This window comes from Cynoglossus semilaevis, chromosome 16 (assembly GCF_000523025.1).
Source record: "Cynoglossus semilaevis isolate Cse_v1.0 chromosome 16, Cse_v1.0, whole genome shotgun sequence".
NCBI classification, from domain to species: Eukaryota; Metazoa; Chordata; class Actinopteri; order Pleuronectiformes; family Cynoglossidae; genus Cynoglossus; species Cynoglossus semilaevis.
The window spans coordinates 3690739-3707052 of NC_024322.1; the positions used below are offsets into that span (position 1 = coordinate 3690739).

General features: G+C 38.0%; 2 protein-coding genes across 5 annotated transcripts in view; one reads left to right on the forward strand and one right to left on the reverse strand.

Annotated features, from left to right (window-relative positions):
- Positions 1-16314, forward strand: part of phf11 (PHD finger protein 11) — a 959893-nt gene that overhangs the window by 78327 nt on the left and 865252 nt on the right. The window lies entirely within an intron of this gene.
- man1a2 (mannosidase, alpha, class 1A, member 2) overlaps positions 1-16314 on the reverse strand; it is an 85312-nt gene that overhangs the window by 42196 nt on the left and 26802 nt on the right. The window contains exon 4 of the mRNA XM_008328148.3: positions 12735-12831. Coding sequence (XP_008326370.1) covers positions 12735-12831 — 97 coding nt within the window. The remainder of the gene's footprint in view (positions 1-12734; positions 12832-16314) is intronic.

The following is a 16314-nucleotide window of genomic DNA, read 5'->3' on the forward strand; positions in this document are numbered from 1 at the left end:
ACCTGAGGTCAGCTGCTGCTGCTGCTGCTGGGAGACCTCTGTCTCCTAGTAGTGCACCGTCATTAATGTTGCTTATTTTAACACTTTACAGCCATCGCCACATTCGTGTTCCCTGGAGGACAGGCGGAATTTATTTCTTCTCCAAAATATTACTGTTTTGCATTTTTTCGTGAAATGTGTCTGTGCCCACAGGCAGGAGAATTGGAGCAGTAAGAATAAAGATAGTTTTGCATATAAAGTAAAATAAATATAAATCTCATATACTATTAGTTTAGCCACCTGGCCGAGATGCACTTATACGCACACTCTAAACTTTTTAATAGAGTTTTCCATACAATAATAGAGAAGCATTTCTGCACGTATTGTTATTATTCTTAATTAATGATAACAACAGAAAAATAGAAAACTATAAACCAAGAAAACCATTTGTTACAGCCACTTTTTCAGCATGTTAGGGAACAGAGTGAGAAATTTGAAGCTTTATGTTTTGTGATTTTAAAGCACATTTAGTTTGTGTTTACCATCACTAGGAAAACAGGCATTTACCATATACTATATTCAATGTTAAACATTCAATGTCCTTTCTGGCACATATTAGAGTTTCAAATCAAAAGTTAAATTAAACCAGCCCTACCTACAAAAGAGAGGGCTGCAGAGAAGACGTGGCAACCACTGCTTCAAACTAAACCATAACACGTATCAGATACTTCTGATGTGTGTGCTGCAGAAATTCTTGTAATTCTTTTGCAGTCTCATCGGTGCTTCATTCAAAGGAAGACTGTCTGACTCCATGCAGAGGGCTTTGTCATTTTTAGCACCGCAGACAGAAACTTTTAAATAACTCAAATGAATTCACTGCAGCCAGACAGCCAGTAGTGAGATGGCCTGGATGTTTACTGAATTTTGACAGAAAGGCTGGAGCGTTGGTGGGACATAGCCCCCTTCTGTCACTTCATAATTGTATTCGTTCTCTGGTGTCTAGGATTTACATTTCCTGAATGTAGAGCTTCTTGTTTCATAAAAACAAAATCAGTGAACAAACGTTTTATAACAGCCATAATCTGTACATTTTTCCATTTTGCTATTTAAGTATGAAGGATGCAAAGATTATGCTAATACCCAATATCACCAGCCATTTTTTTTTTCAATTTGGCAAGTTGTTGTAAACAAAATGCAACATTTGGTGAAGAAATATTTCCTATATGCTTGAATGTATGTATTAATGCATTCATATCTTATCCTTTAATCCTTTTCAGATTTGTGGTCTGAGAGCTGCAGCCAATCCCAGCAGTAATCAGGTGATCAATCTCGAGGCCTGCAGGCCGAATGCGAGCCAACAAGTAATTTTGTGTGGACCTTAAAAATACATTTAATATCCTTATAATAAAGTCCATGCTGTCATTCTCTACAGTATACTAATATATACACTAGGGATGGCTCAATACAACTTTTTAAATTCTGATACCGATACTGCCAATAACAATATCAATCTGATACCTTCTTTTCTCCTCCAACCACACACAGGTAAAAAAAAAAAAATCTTACGTGCTTTACACCGTTTCCAGTCATTTACTCTTTGTGCAACTGGTGACTGAATTCTTGCACAGACATTTCGTAAGCTTCAACTGAACAATGCTGAATTGTTTCTCCATCTATGGCAATCTCACCTCTCTCTCTCTCTCTCTCTCTCTCTCTCGCACTCTCCATCATCTATTATTCTGTTATCTTCATGTTTCCAAGTCACGCTCCTCCTCTTAGTCTCTGTGCCAGTTTCATTATATGACAGGTTTTCAAAGCTCTCTTGGATGAATTCCTACGAGTCTGGAAATATCCAACTGCCTTGTTTGGTCTCCAATCTTTCTGTTTTGTTAACGAATTGCTCAGGGAGAACAGGGACTGAAAGACAGCACAGGTGGTCTGCGTGTGTTGGACAGGTTCAAAATAAACGCTTGTGTTCATCTTTGAGCCAATGCCACCTCTACGGCTGTTTGAAATTGCATTAGAAGAAAGCATAGGGATGATGTGTACAGTCCCGAGCATTGACACAACACAACAACACAGAAGCACACACAATAGCAGGGTCCATAGAATACAACAAATAGCTGTGAGGCATTTTTTTTGATTTCCTTCAAAAGCACATATTGCAATTTCTTGGGCTGGTTCCAATTTCTGAGTTCCTGGCAAGTGTGACTTGATGGTAATGAATTTTGACAATTCTGATTTCATTTAATTGAAAGCATATGCTGTCGACTGCTGTCAATTGTATATTGTAAATAAGAGCAAATTTTTATAGTAGATATTGTAAATAAGAGCAAATTTTTATACAAGTATATGCCATTGGTTTTGCAGTGACTTTAATAAATAAAAACATTTATAACCAGTCTTTTTTTCCTTGAATAAAATAAAGTCCAAATGCAAATTTTGTCCTAATAACTGCAGTGGGTAACGAGAGAAAACAGGGGCTTTTAACTGCTAATGTATGCAGGGACAAGGTGATAATTCTTGAGTATAAATGGCAAAGAACGACTTTGCACCGTTAACCTTATCGTTGCATTACAAATGGTGAGTTGACACAGTCTTTGCTTATTGGAAGTATTTCCAAGCTAACAACACATTATTACAAGCTTCTGCTTGTAAATGAGTTTACAACCTTGTTCTCCAACACAAAATGATCAGCTGCAAAATCTGCAATACGTGTGCTACAATTCTCATTTTTTCTTTAATGGCTGAGTAATATATATCATTTAACCAAATGTGGCTGTTTCATTTGTTACAGCTCAACTAATAAACATATACAATGTGCATATGATTGGTGCCGCTTACTCTTCTGTTGCATTTTCTGGTGATGAGATGGCTATAATGGAATGGAAATGGCCCTTCTAAAGGTTAACAAGAATCTCCTCTTCCTTCTCAACATCAAGGATGGGGTTGTTGTCACTGCACCATGCTGCAAACTAAATGCAGGGGGTTGTGTTAAATTGAGGGATACAGTCATGAGCGAATCATGTTCATTGGTTGTGGTTTTTAAAGGGCATGAAAATTTGGCATTTACCACATGCACGTTTTTTCTGCTTCTCAGTGTAACTAAACACACATGAACCTTAGTGTCACTGCCTGAGTGCAGGCGTGATGCAGAGTCATGGTTGCCAGCAATAGTTTTTATTTTAAATACATACACAAGTCATTGCATCTGGCAGATTAAAAAAAAAAAACTCGAGGTTCGTGCGACTTCAGGATTATCATTTGTGAGAAAAGTAAAGGTTGCACAACAATGAAGAGGAGGGATATGAAGGTGGAGTGTAATTTACTTGTCGGCTTTGCCAGAGAAAGGTCAGCAAATCCTCTAAATCCATGAAACAAAACCCAAAGGTGGAGCATACAACAAAACGTTTAGAAAGCAACTACAAAGTATTTATTAATAAAAAGTTTTTAAAAAAAATCCTATAATGGGCAGCACTCTGGTTATGTTTATCAAGTGGTTCATTGCCAGACCAAACAGGTGGGCAGTTGGATTAGCCTACACTTACCTTTTAAACCAAAATGACTGGAAAAATCCCATGTTCTTCTTTGAGCTTAAAGGGGCCTTAATAGAAGTAAAACATCTCAAAAAGTCAAATTGCTTTGCTCTTATTGCAATAACTGTCATATCTTGTTTGCTGTCTTTTCTCTGGACGCACTGTCCAGAGAAAAGAAAAGAATCAGTGATTTTAAATGCTGATTTGTCCAGAGTTCAGGGTCAGTGTGGTGTTACCTGGAAAATGTTCTGCCACCAAGGAAGATTCCTTACCTTAGCCTTAAATATAATAAATCAGATCTTTGACCTGCAGTTTTACTTCCAAAGTTATGACTAATATAATATGATAGCTAACAAAACATTAAAAACAAGTTCTCCCAGATCCAAAGTGAGACATGTTTTTTTGCTCACATTTCTAAGCCTTACCATCAACACTAATTCTTTATGAAAACAAAGCACATAGTTTGCGATGCACCTGGACTGTAATTGAATATTTCCCATGCTAATACATAATACATATGCAAACCTAATTTAAACAAATCACCTTAAAGTAAAAAACTTTTAACAACTCTATTTCGTTATTTACCCTTGCGCTGTGGTGAAGCTGCTCCTTTAGGTCTGTGGCAGACTAGATATATAATATTAATGGAAACCCTAACTGATGTTGAGTTACTTTCTGGGCAAAGCTTCCACAGTGACTCATCCTATTATTTGTTGGCGCTACTTCGCAGACAGCAGACATCGTCATTTGGTCACAAAGACCGCTCTAAAACCGAAGGAAACAACTTGCATGTGATAAGCCCCAATTGTTCCAACTTTCATTTGCACTGTTTTTAAACGTGAATGTGAGTTAGGGGGCAACTTTCTCTTACTTCTTGCCACATTAACGTGGAAGCAGTTGCACTGCCTAACGTTTACTTTAAAAGGAAACTGGGAGAAAGTACAGTAGCGCCAACCGAAGGGATTATTAAATACTTTTGATTTATTGTTGTGAGCAAAATTCAATTCTTTCCTGATATTTCATTTGAGCTGGTAATGGGCAAACCAAAGTCTGAAAAGCATTAAAAGAACGTGGCAGACTCACGCAGCGGAATCGAGATACATCTATCACTGTTTAACTAGAACAGATCGGGGCTGGTGTCTTGGATTTTATAAATGATATTGAACAGCAAATTCCATTACAACAAATCTGACTCAAAGAACAATCTGTGCACATTGTTGGTGGTTTTAGGTGGTTCCATAGTGTAGCGGTTATAATGCCTGCCTTACATGTAGACGGTCCTGGGTTTGAGCCCAGAGGAACTGCCTCCTGTGTAGCAGCCTGGGAGTTGCAACCACATACTTAATGGTGCCTCCTGTGGCAGCCTGTGGGGTTTGCAGAGACTGACACTGTGAATTTCCCCATTGCTGGATGAATAAGGGACTAATATAATTTATTTCTATTCTTTACAAAACTGTATTACCTAAATCAGTCCTTGGATGCGATTGGCCGACTGATGCCCATGAAAATAAATTTCTACCCAAACTTCATCTATGCGCCTCTTACTGCTGACTCACTTATGAAGGACATTTCACTATCAGTGAGGAACCATGGCCTCCTTTATCGCCAATTTATTGCTTTGAATTACATTATCGCCTGATTATATATCAGTTCAGATTATTTTTAATGTCATTTCAATAAATGATTCCCAGACCATTTTTCTGAGTCCCAGAATTATGTGACGTTGTTACTCGTGAATAGTGACTAATAAATTAGAGGTAGGCCAGGGTCAAGCCTTTCTTACAAATGGGTGATCATCTTGATCATCACTGACATCTGAAATATTTATTGTAAACTTCTTTCAGCAGTATTTAGGTGACTACAGGCTCTCATGATGGCAATGCCCTACGTGTGAATTAAATCACGAAAACCGTTGGACAAATGCTTCTTGATTAACTGCACAATTGGTCAATAACATTTAGAGACCTTACATTTTTTAACAAGTTAATTTTCCAACCTCCACATCTTCACACCCTTTTCTCTCTCTTTCCTCCTTTTTCTTTTCTCATACATTCTGCAGCAGCTTTGGGGCATTGAGAAATCATTATGAAGAGATCATTAACATTCAACGTCCTTGGCTAATACAACTGCAAGTAAAGCTGTAGAAAAAATAATAAGGTAAAAAAAAAAACAATGTGTAGTCCTCTCATGTGGTTCATTAAAGCCAGTTTAGGAGGCCGTCCGTTTGTCTTTAGTCTGACGAGGAAAATCACTAGTTTCATTAAGCTGAGTGTTACCCAAGGAGAGCAAATTTGTACAACTTAGTTATGAAAACATACATTAATCATATGTTATCTAAGATGTAAATTGCAGGGCCGAGGGAGGACCTGTGAGTGTGTGTAATTTTAGTCATGACGAAACGGCACTCGGTTGAAAATATGCTAAACATTTGTGAAGCTTAACAGATAAAACACCTCAATACAGTATTTTATATGTACCTTTAAATAGTCCACTGTTTCAAGTGGTCTGTCCAATTCCTTTACCATTTCCTTTATCTAATTTCTTTTTGTTTTCATACCTTTTAACTAGAAATGTTGAAGGAACTGAACAGAAAATGTCCATATATTCTGTAAGATGGATGAATTTAAGTTCTCAGGTAATCATTGAAAAATATTTTTCCCCTCAGATTCTGATTTCTTATGACTTGAAATTGGTTCAGGACCTGAGATGGACGTTCTGAATTGTAGATCACTGATGCGCCTTAATCTCTTTGAGGAAACTTTCATTTTTGGTGAACGTTAATCGGCTTGACACAACGCAGCGTCTCTCCTGACTCGCTCTTCAAACCAAATTTGACTCTTTTCCATCCCCTTTCAATTTCACACAGCAATCTGCATCTTGTTTTTTGACTCTGCTACAAAGAGAAGAACCGATTTGCTTAGGCAGAATTATTACTCCAACACCTACATTGCGATGACTCACAAGTGAGTTACAAATTGACCATGTAAAAACAACAGCCGGGGTGCAGGCAATCACAGAGAGATAATTAGTTGTGAGGGTGTTTGTGAGATTTCATGTACGGCTGCCACGGCGGGGACGATGTCGAGATGGGCAGCAGAAGACATGCTGACAGCACAGATTTTATGGTAAATAAACCAAACTGCAGTTTGCCCATTAGCCAGTGAACATTCCAACGTGTGTATCATTTTAACAAGCCATTAAAAACACAATGAGCTTTTTATCTGACCAACCTGGACACAGGATCAATAATATGGCTGTGTTTACTGCAGTAGACATATTATCATACACGTCATTTTTTCTGCTGTCCCAGACTTACTAGTTGCAGGTTACATTGATATAGTGCCACTGCATCCTGTATTCTAACTGGAAGGCTTTACCCAGCAAAGACAAGTCAATCATGTAAAGACATGACCTAGATGCAGGAAAAGATGCGTGGACAAGTGAAACTGCACTACATCAGCCACATAAACACGGTCTGTAGAGACATGTAAAAGAAATGACTGTTCAACGATTCAGCAGTACATTACACTGCTAAGTGTAGATTAAAATCAAAGCAGAATTTGATCTGGTTTTGTGGTTTAAGGAGGAGACAAAAGGAGACAAAATCAGGGTGATTTATATCAATATGAAGGTTAACAAGTAAATCCCTGTCCAACAAAGAACATTTGACAATAATTACAATTTCACAGTTCTTTTCAGATGGAACACAATGAGCTTGTGGAAGTTTATTATATCTGAAGACATTATGTAATTTAGATGTGGGCACACTTTAAGATTAATTTTGTGTCCAGTCAAAGGTAGTACAATGTGTCCTGGTGAATTCAGTTTGATGTCACCCGTTTAGAGATTTTGCTGTATTTCTGCAGAAGATGCAATACTCCGTCCAACAAACTGCTGCTTTTTTTATTTTGAACCACAACCCAATCCTTTTCCACGTGTCTTGATCAGGACTTGTCTTGTCAGACGACAGAACGTCCTTACTTGGGCATGTCTACATTACTTGATACTGACAAATTATTCCTATCTGCACATGATGCAACTAAAGTAATACCATCATGGACAGAGCCAGCAGTAAGAATAACAGGGCAGGTCTCTCAAACTCTAGTCCCACAGAAGGGCCAGCTGTCCGAAATTCACTCGGCTGTTGCATCATCTGCACTCCCTCCTCCTACAGAACAGGCCTCCAGCTACTACAAGCCTGAGGCAGTCTGTGATATCACTTACTGTGAGCATGTCAAACTGCCTTTGGGAAGAATGTCCATGCATTTCAAAACATCTTGCAAGTTCAGATTTAAATCACCCAACAGAGAGTTTTTAGTATAAGTAACGAAGAATCAAAAGTTCAGAGGTTGAGTGAGGAGCACGAGCATCAAACTCAGCAGTGGGCCCCGTAACATTGTTTCAGAGGAGATAACATCACAGGAAGTGACTCTGGTGAGGGTTTTTATTTTTTAAAAATGACAGGGAATGACACTGGAGTTAAGCTGGGTATAGCTGGGTTCATCTGAGATTTATTGATTATGAAGTTCTGGTTCCTCACCTTTATTGGCTTTTATCTTTATTTTCTCGTGAGCAGCACATGTTCTGTCCAACTTGACAAAACAAAGTCACATCAGCCGACTGAAACACCGACTCGTACTTTTGTATCAGCCACAACTGCACAAAGGGGTCGAGCAGATTCTGTCTAAATCAATGGAAACTGCTTGTTACACCATTTCCCATATCTATTTCACAGAGCTTTCACAAGGTCATGGTCACTCCATAACAGTTCCATTTCAATACATAAACATAGAAAAGGGGACTAGAATTTTACCGCAGAATCGCAATAGTGACCATTACTTAAAATGCATTTGTTAAACTGCCAAAAGCAATTGATCTACTCGGATCCCCTTCACTCGTCACAACTGTACTTGATCCACGTTATAAAGATCGTTACTTGGATGCGGGAATAAAGCAGCACGCACAAGAAATGATCCAGGCCGCGATGAACGCACAGACGTCCTATGTGACTATCATTTGATTTTATTTCTCTGCTAGAAATTTGACAATTATTAATTTATTATTATTTTATGCAATTGCAGTGCCTTGATTATATTGAGGTTTAGTACACAGTCATAGCCATAAATGCAATAGTATTAGTAAATGGCATAATATTTTCTTTCTTCATTTTTATTTTCTGTGTTTCAGTTTTCCGCCTTGGTTTTCTCACTTTCGGCTTTCGATTTCGGCCAAGAATTTTAATTTCGGTGCATCCCTAGTTATGACTCTTTCTTTTTTTCATCTACAGCCTATTTGGTCAGTTCAAAGGCTGCAAGAATCAAAACCTGGTCAAGGAACCAAAACACAAGCCATAAAAAGTGCACTAGCTGTTACTTTTTATAACAAGACTGCTGGTTGATTTACCGATTGAAGCGCAAATCCACTTGATGCCTCAGACGTGTCCAATTACCTTGCATCAATCTGCACGTCTTTGTCCAAGGAAATGCAGATTTTTTTGAGGGCCCCGGATGAACCAGGATTAAAAGAGAGAACCTTTAAGAAGTGAGGCACAAGCATATACCAAAGGCAGCACCCATTCATAAATAACACAGTAGCTTAACACAGTGTGAAAATAAAAACCGAACACAGTGTCTGTGGTGCTGTAGATCTTCTCTGACACTTTTCCGACTGGAAGCCCAGTTTGAGTTATGTTTTCTTCACAGGGCCAGTCTTTATCCTTGCTCAAACCATTTAAGCCTTGAAACAATGAATGGGTTTGTGCCTGTACTGAAAATCTGCATATTAAAGATATTCTTCAAAAAGCCAGGGAAAACCAGGAGGCCATACTAGGTTCATTGTCACCTAGTATTCACCATTGTCACCACAGTGTTACAGTTGGTAACTTGGTAATCAATAAGGCTGGATGGTATACAGCCACTTCTGCTGCTGATTTAACAAGATTTGCTAGTACTCGTGGTGGTTATGCACTCTCGCCATTGTTTCGCAACTTTGCAGCATCATTAATGTTTATGGGGGTTGATTTTTAATACCTTGTGCGATTAATTAACCCTAACAATTAAATATTTCAAAAATATTTATTACTTGCTACCATTTGAATATTTCCCCCACAGCATTACCATCAGTAAATCAGAGTAGTGTTCAGAGTCCACTGCATCTCTGGTTTATTGCTCGCTCTTTTCTGTTCACTCTCTCACACTCTTATACACACAAACCACAGTCAGGTTTTGATGAAGGACAGGATACCCCTCATCGATAATAGGGCTGTATTTTTGTGTGTGAGTACAAGGTTTTTGGCTGGAGTTTTTGTCTTCATGCCATACTTGTGTTTTTCTGCTAGCCACACTTTGACTAATAACCTGGAGAAACACAGACTGGAATATGACGAGGAAAACATCAGTGTAATGCAAAACACGAGCATCATGCTTGGACTTGGACAAACAAAAACCCACCACAATATCGAGGCAGACACGTACATATTTACTGCCTCTGCCATTTAGCGGTGGTTAGTGCAACAAAAACATGCACCCCTCGCCAATTTTCCAGACAGATCATTCCAATTCAACACAAAAGCCTCATAAGCATGCAGCGTCACAGCAGACACACACACCGACAGAGACAGAAATTGGCAGCTCATAATCACTCAGTCAATAAGCATGATTTTGCCAGATATTCTTTATTCCATAATCTGTTCCTGTTTTTGGTAATCTAATCTAAAAGTCAGACCTCGTCATTGCACGGACTTCTACAACAGAGTTCCTGAAGGCTTCCAAAAACTTAAGATCTTAAGAACTAGATCTTCTGCGAGCTGCATGTCCTGCATCGATAGTGTTACCCAACATGCATTGCAATTTGCCCTGTACACAAAGGTTTCACCATCCATGCACAGAGTCAAACCTCAAGTCCCAGCTGTGGTCATGCACTTATTAGTGCATTTCTGTCTCTCTAGTACGTACAAAAATATCTTCCTAAACAATTTTACAATATAAACTGTGCAGGTTCTTAGAAACAGGAAGGTTTGTAACAGGTATGCATCAATACTTGCGCTAGTATCTTGCAAAGGTCCACATATTTTCAAATATATTCAAATGCATTCAAATAAATATTAGCATATCGAGCGACCCAGTACTCTGTAACTTGCACTGATCAGTCAGCACCGTATATTTTCCTACTGCGATTCTAATTTCCCTTACGGGTATTTTATTTAAGTGGGTCAATATTTTAACATCAGAGATGAAGACAGGGGCAGGGCTTACTGTAAGATTTATTCCTTTTATGATACCAGCAATTTAATTAAACACCTGAAGACGCGCCATAGCACTGAATACGCTAATGTCTCTTCTCAGTTTAACAGCACGGAGGATGGATGAGGCGTTTACACCTCGAGACTCATTGTGTGTGTTAATCTGTTTATTGAAAAACGGCGCTATACAGTTCAAGTGTTATAAAGTGTAAAAGCTGTGCTTATCTCTGTTCATCGGACTCTATGGGCAATATTTATTATTTTAAATGAAACTGTGTGCTGTCTGATGTGAGGACATGCTAGTTAATACACTATTTGATTCATTCAGATTGAAATAGTCTTCTGCTTATGACAAGAAAATAAAACTAGGCATTTTCCTGCGTGATGGTTTGGCTTGAGCTCACACCCACATACTGCATGTCCCTATTTCCCAAATAGCTGTGCCACCTATACAGTGCAACACGGTCAATCACAGGTTTATTGAAACCTCTGCAAAAGACGTACAGGTACTCAGTATAACTGAGTACATGAATAGACACACTTGAATCGAAACAACAAATAAATAAACACAGTCCCAGTTTGTAGCAGAGACATTACCCTAGAATTCAAATTCCAGGAGTCAGAGCTGAAAGCATCTGTAAACACCAAAGTGTCAAAGGAGTCAAAAATATACATCACAATTGACAAATAGACCCAACAGGAGGGAGCTTTGCCAGGGAAAGATGCACCCAAAAATATATTTCTCTCCCAAACTTCTAATGTGACCAGCCAAAACCCTCCGTCACCAAGTGTTTTTTTTTCTTCCACTGCCTCATGTAAACTCACACAGCACCGTGTGACAGGTTTATTGAGGCTGAAATGATGTGAGCCCTTGTTTCAAATTAGCATCAAAAGAATATCATCAAATGAAAATGGCAGAGTATCGTTGCAAAGACGATCTGCTCTGCGGTTTGACAAAGGATTTACAAACAAGGTGTAAACGGGGACAAAATATGACCAATACATTCTCTGAATTTCCTCTTTATCTCGACAACCCAGTGATGTGTGCTCTTAGCTCAGCCTTTCATTTATCCCACAGTGATATGCAACCTGACAGAGGCATTATCACATAACCTTCACTACGAGAGACAGGACAGGCCATTTGTGCAAGTCTGGTTGTACAGATACTTGGTTTAAAGCTTGTTGAAAACCCTACAGATTCAAGGAAAAACCCAACTAAGGCCAGGATGTAAAACTGTATTCACCACATACATTTATTTGTTTGGTTTGGGTCCCAGACAGTGGTGAGGCCTCATAAATACAAGGTCTTCATTACTTTTATTTAATTTAACCCAAAGTCGGGTCCTAGGGTAAACACAAGAATTAAGAAGGCTTTTTGTAGCCAGTGTAACATTTAGAAAATTAATTTACTTTAGTTTTCTGCAAAGCTGACACATCTGGTTTCATCCAGTAAAATATATTTCAGCATGATTTTCAATGATTTCTTTTTTAACTCTGCTGTATTTATGGCTGGCTTGTAGCGATTCCAGAAGAATGCTTGATTATTTTTTGCTAGGTTTTACCGACTTTTGTTATTTCTGGCTAGTTTTGTGTTTATCGGTTCTTCTTCATACTTTGACGGTCATGCAATTCTATTCCAAGTGTCTTTGGCGAGTGCCTAGCTTCTTCTGTTACATTTTTGGGGGTTGTCCTTTTCACATTATTTCCTTTAAAAATTAACAGTTGTTTAATGCAGCAGTTTCTAGTTCTAATTTTTCCAGATGTTTTCATGATTTAACCAATATAACGCTAAGAAAACCTATAGTTAAATCTAATTGCAGGTTTACCAAATGCATTTGTTTTTGCTTTGTATAAATGTATTAAAATCAAGTGAATTATTATTTTAAGTATTTTAGGAGGAGCAGTTTCTACAGAATCAGCACCTACCTTGTGGAGGATGCAGTAAACCTGCTGTACGGTGTTTGTTGTGTCTGACTTACCAAAGATATTTGTGGAATGTCCTTTCTTGGCGATGGGCTTTAGTTCATTATGACCCCAGCCATACTGCCTGTAGCTGTCCCAGGCGTGTTTCATCATCTAGAACATGACAAGAAATGTTAGAGAATGTGACTCCTTTACAAATGACATCAAACATCTCAGCTGCCCAATCCCGGTATAATGGCTCAGTAAAGGCTGCAGAATGACTGTGATGAAAGGAGTTAGCATAATCAGTTGTCATTCCATTCATGTAATATTTTTGGCGCGGAGCCCTGTAATTTACAAGTGCTGTTGTGCAAGCAGCGAGCAGTTCTGTTGATGAATCAACAACTGAATAAATGCAGCGCTAAACAAGCAAATCGTGAATACGAAAAAATGGTAATTATTCTTTCCATCACAGATTTGTGCCAGATTATTGGAATACCACAATCAGGAACGATACTGAGGTGTTATTCATGTACCTGAGAAACCTTAAGTCAATTTCTATACAGTTAAAAATAAATGTCCAGTGCATACATGTTGGTGTTTTTCTAAAAGGACAATGATCTGAAAACAAGACAAGTGAGTATGAAAAATAATTATATTTTTAATAAACTTTAACCAAATAGAAAACAGGAGAACTTGATTTTTATACAGGATTGTGCAGACAAATGCACATGCATTCTGATAAAAGACCCAACCAACCACTGTAACATGAGCCATGTCAGACAATGTACTGTATTCTTTGAAAAATATATAATATATACGTACTGTATATATACACAGACACACATAAAATTCTTTATCTCATTCGCAGACAGTGCTGGAATTACAACTGTCCTAAAGATTGTGTCACAGTTTTATGGACAAGTGTTGATTCATTTTTCTCTTTCCTTCCTTTTTTTTAATCTCCTATCTGTCCCACTGCCAACTCCTTTGCTTCCACATGCCTTTTAGCTCATTGTTTTTTCCAGAGATGACCTTGATGATGACAGTGATGTTGGTATGTTGGGAAGGATGCTACCCATCCAACCATAACATCAATGCTAACAATCATTGACTTTTATCAGAAGTACAGGCAGCACAGTATAGGTTGTGACTAATTTTAAATCCCAAAACACTGCTTCTCAGTTGCTATGTTGCCTACCCTTCACTCGAGAGAATAGCCATGCATGTTTGCTTACAGTCGAACAAACGACTGCGCAAACAGTGTCTCCATACATGCCAGAAGAAAAATCACATAAAAGACCATCAGATATCACACAATGTGGAGCTAAAGTGCTTTCCTGCCGACAGTGACACTTGCACTCTCAAAAAAACTGCAAAAAAATTAATCTCATAATTCATCTTCTCTCAAAAAAGTACTATGTTTTTGTTTTTTTACCAACGCTGTTGTTGTAAAACGTCATTGGGTTTCAGTAGCTGTCAAAAGCCCAGCCCATGTGACAGGATGTGACCTAATATGGTTTTCAGTTTGCATCTGGATTATAAATTCAAAGGTCATAATCTATCAGGCCATTCTTTATAAATCAATACAATTGTAATCCTTTCCTCACTCTTGCTCCAAATGTGGTATGTGTACATTTATATGTACAATAACACATATAGTACATATAGTACTTTAGCTCCATATTAGTCTCTCTCATCACCAGGCAGTCAAAGTACAAAAGCCAAGGACCACAGGTTTCATTGTGTTCTTAGCCTCGTGGCTCCCCACGATGCACAACGTCCACACGCTCTGCTGCAAATAAATCAAATTAATACACACATGACAATGACACTTGGGCATTGGCTGCCTCCTTCTGCTCTATGTTGATTAGATGCTTCATCAAATTCTGAACGCTCCATATGCCAAGGACAAGTTCAACACCACGGGAGGCTTGACAATGTTGACAAAGTGTTTATTTAAAGGACCTTTTTGTAGATACTAAATTCTCCGACTGATTCTGACAGCCACATCCTTGCAGTGTCGTTTATACAGAGACATAACACACAAAAAACAAACTTTATGAGGTAATTCCAAATATAACTGCAACTTAGCATTAGTCAGAACAAAACCGGTCATTGCTAAAGGCCAACAATTGAATTTGAATATTAAAAAACTGCTGTGATGCTTAACATTGGCAAATGATTTTCTGATTTTCAGTGGAAACACGTTAAGTTGACACGACCTCTTAGGCACAGACAGGCTTCAGTAATAAAATAAGATGCTGATCAACTTTTGTTTTGCTGTTTTTTTAGTTTTCAACTGCAACAGTGCAATTATATGATGTAATTTAATATTATAGCCATTTGATTTTTTTTTCCAAAAAAAGTATGTTACTGACAGGTGATTATTTTAAATAAATGATTTATAGTAAACTTGTTCAGAATATACAAATGTACTTCAGGGAGATGCTGGTTTATTTTTTTAATTATGGTAAACAGAGGCAAGATATGCACTCTATATGCAGTCTATATAAAATGTAATACTCAAACGAAAACTTAAAATACATTGTTAGTTGCACATGAAAAAGTGTTCGGAAAACAGAATGTATCTTGTATGTGTAACAATATTCTTTTTTTACTGGATTTTAAATGTATTTTTAATTTATTTTATTGAGGTGGAAATACTTCTGGTTAAAGCATTGTCAGCACTAGAAAGTTCCATAAATATTAATCCTGTGTTGATTATTATTTATTGAACGTCTTAGACAGTGTTTGTGATTTATTTTGACACTTCTGGTCAATGGGTTAGTCATTTCATCAGTTTATTTCTGTAAATAACAACAACGCCAAGACTGGGGAATGTGATGCAACCCGAGCTCGTACTGTGGGACTCAAGCAGTCCTTCCTACCCTGACATTACCCCAAACAGCAGGTTGTTTTACAGTAAACAATTCTATTAATGTTGCCTGTGGACGATTTAATGTAATTATTTCCAAACTACTGTGCACACTGACAAAATCAAGCTTGATAAACACTGCTTTCTGGGTGTAACACTGTTCTCATAGGTTTCACATTAAGTAAAATGTAGAGTCAACCTTACCTCTTCCACTACCCGAATGCAATTGACTTATTTGTAATGGCATGGGCACATAGTCAATAAATGTACAACATTGTGGGCAGTTTCTTTAATTAAGTTTAAATTGGCATTTCAGCCAATAGCCAGAGTGGGATTTTTTTTCTTGTTTTATCTGAAGACCCCCGTGTGTATAATTAATTCTACTGAGTTTGCCATTTTTGTACTGAAACCCCGTTACATACCGTGCTAGTTAACAGCAGCATTTTCATTAGCACTTGCCCTTATTAAACGTCTCACGCACTGGAAGCAAAACTGCAACAAATTCAGACACAAGGCCCTTATTAAACGTCTCACGCACTGGAGATCATTGATCATTTAATTCAGACACAAGGAATCAATTTTTATGTAAATGGTCTTTTTTCCCCCCCCACCACGGGAAACGGAATCAATTTTTATGTAAATGGTCTTTCCCCCCCCCACGGGAAATGATCAATGAAGGATAAGACCACCAGTGCTCTTTCCAAAGGACAAATTCGACAGCACATGCACATTGCAGAAAGATTTATACATGCATTCTGTATGTGTGCAATTATTCTCTT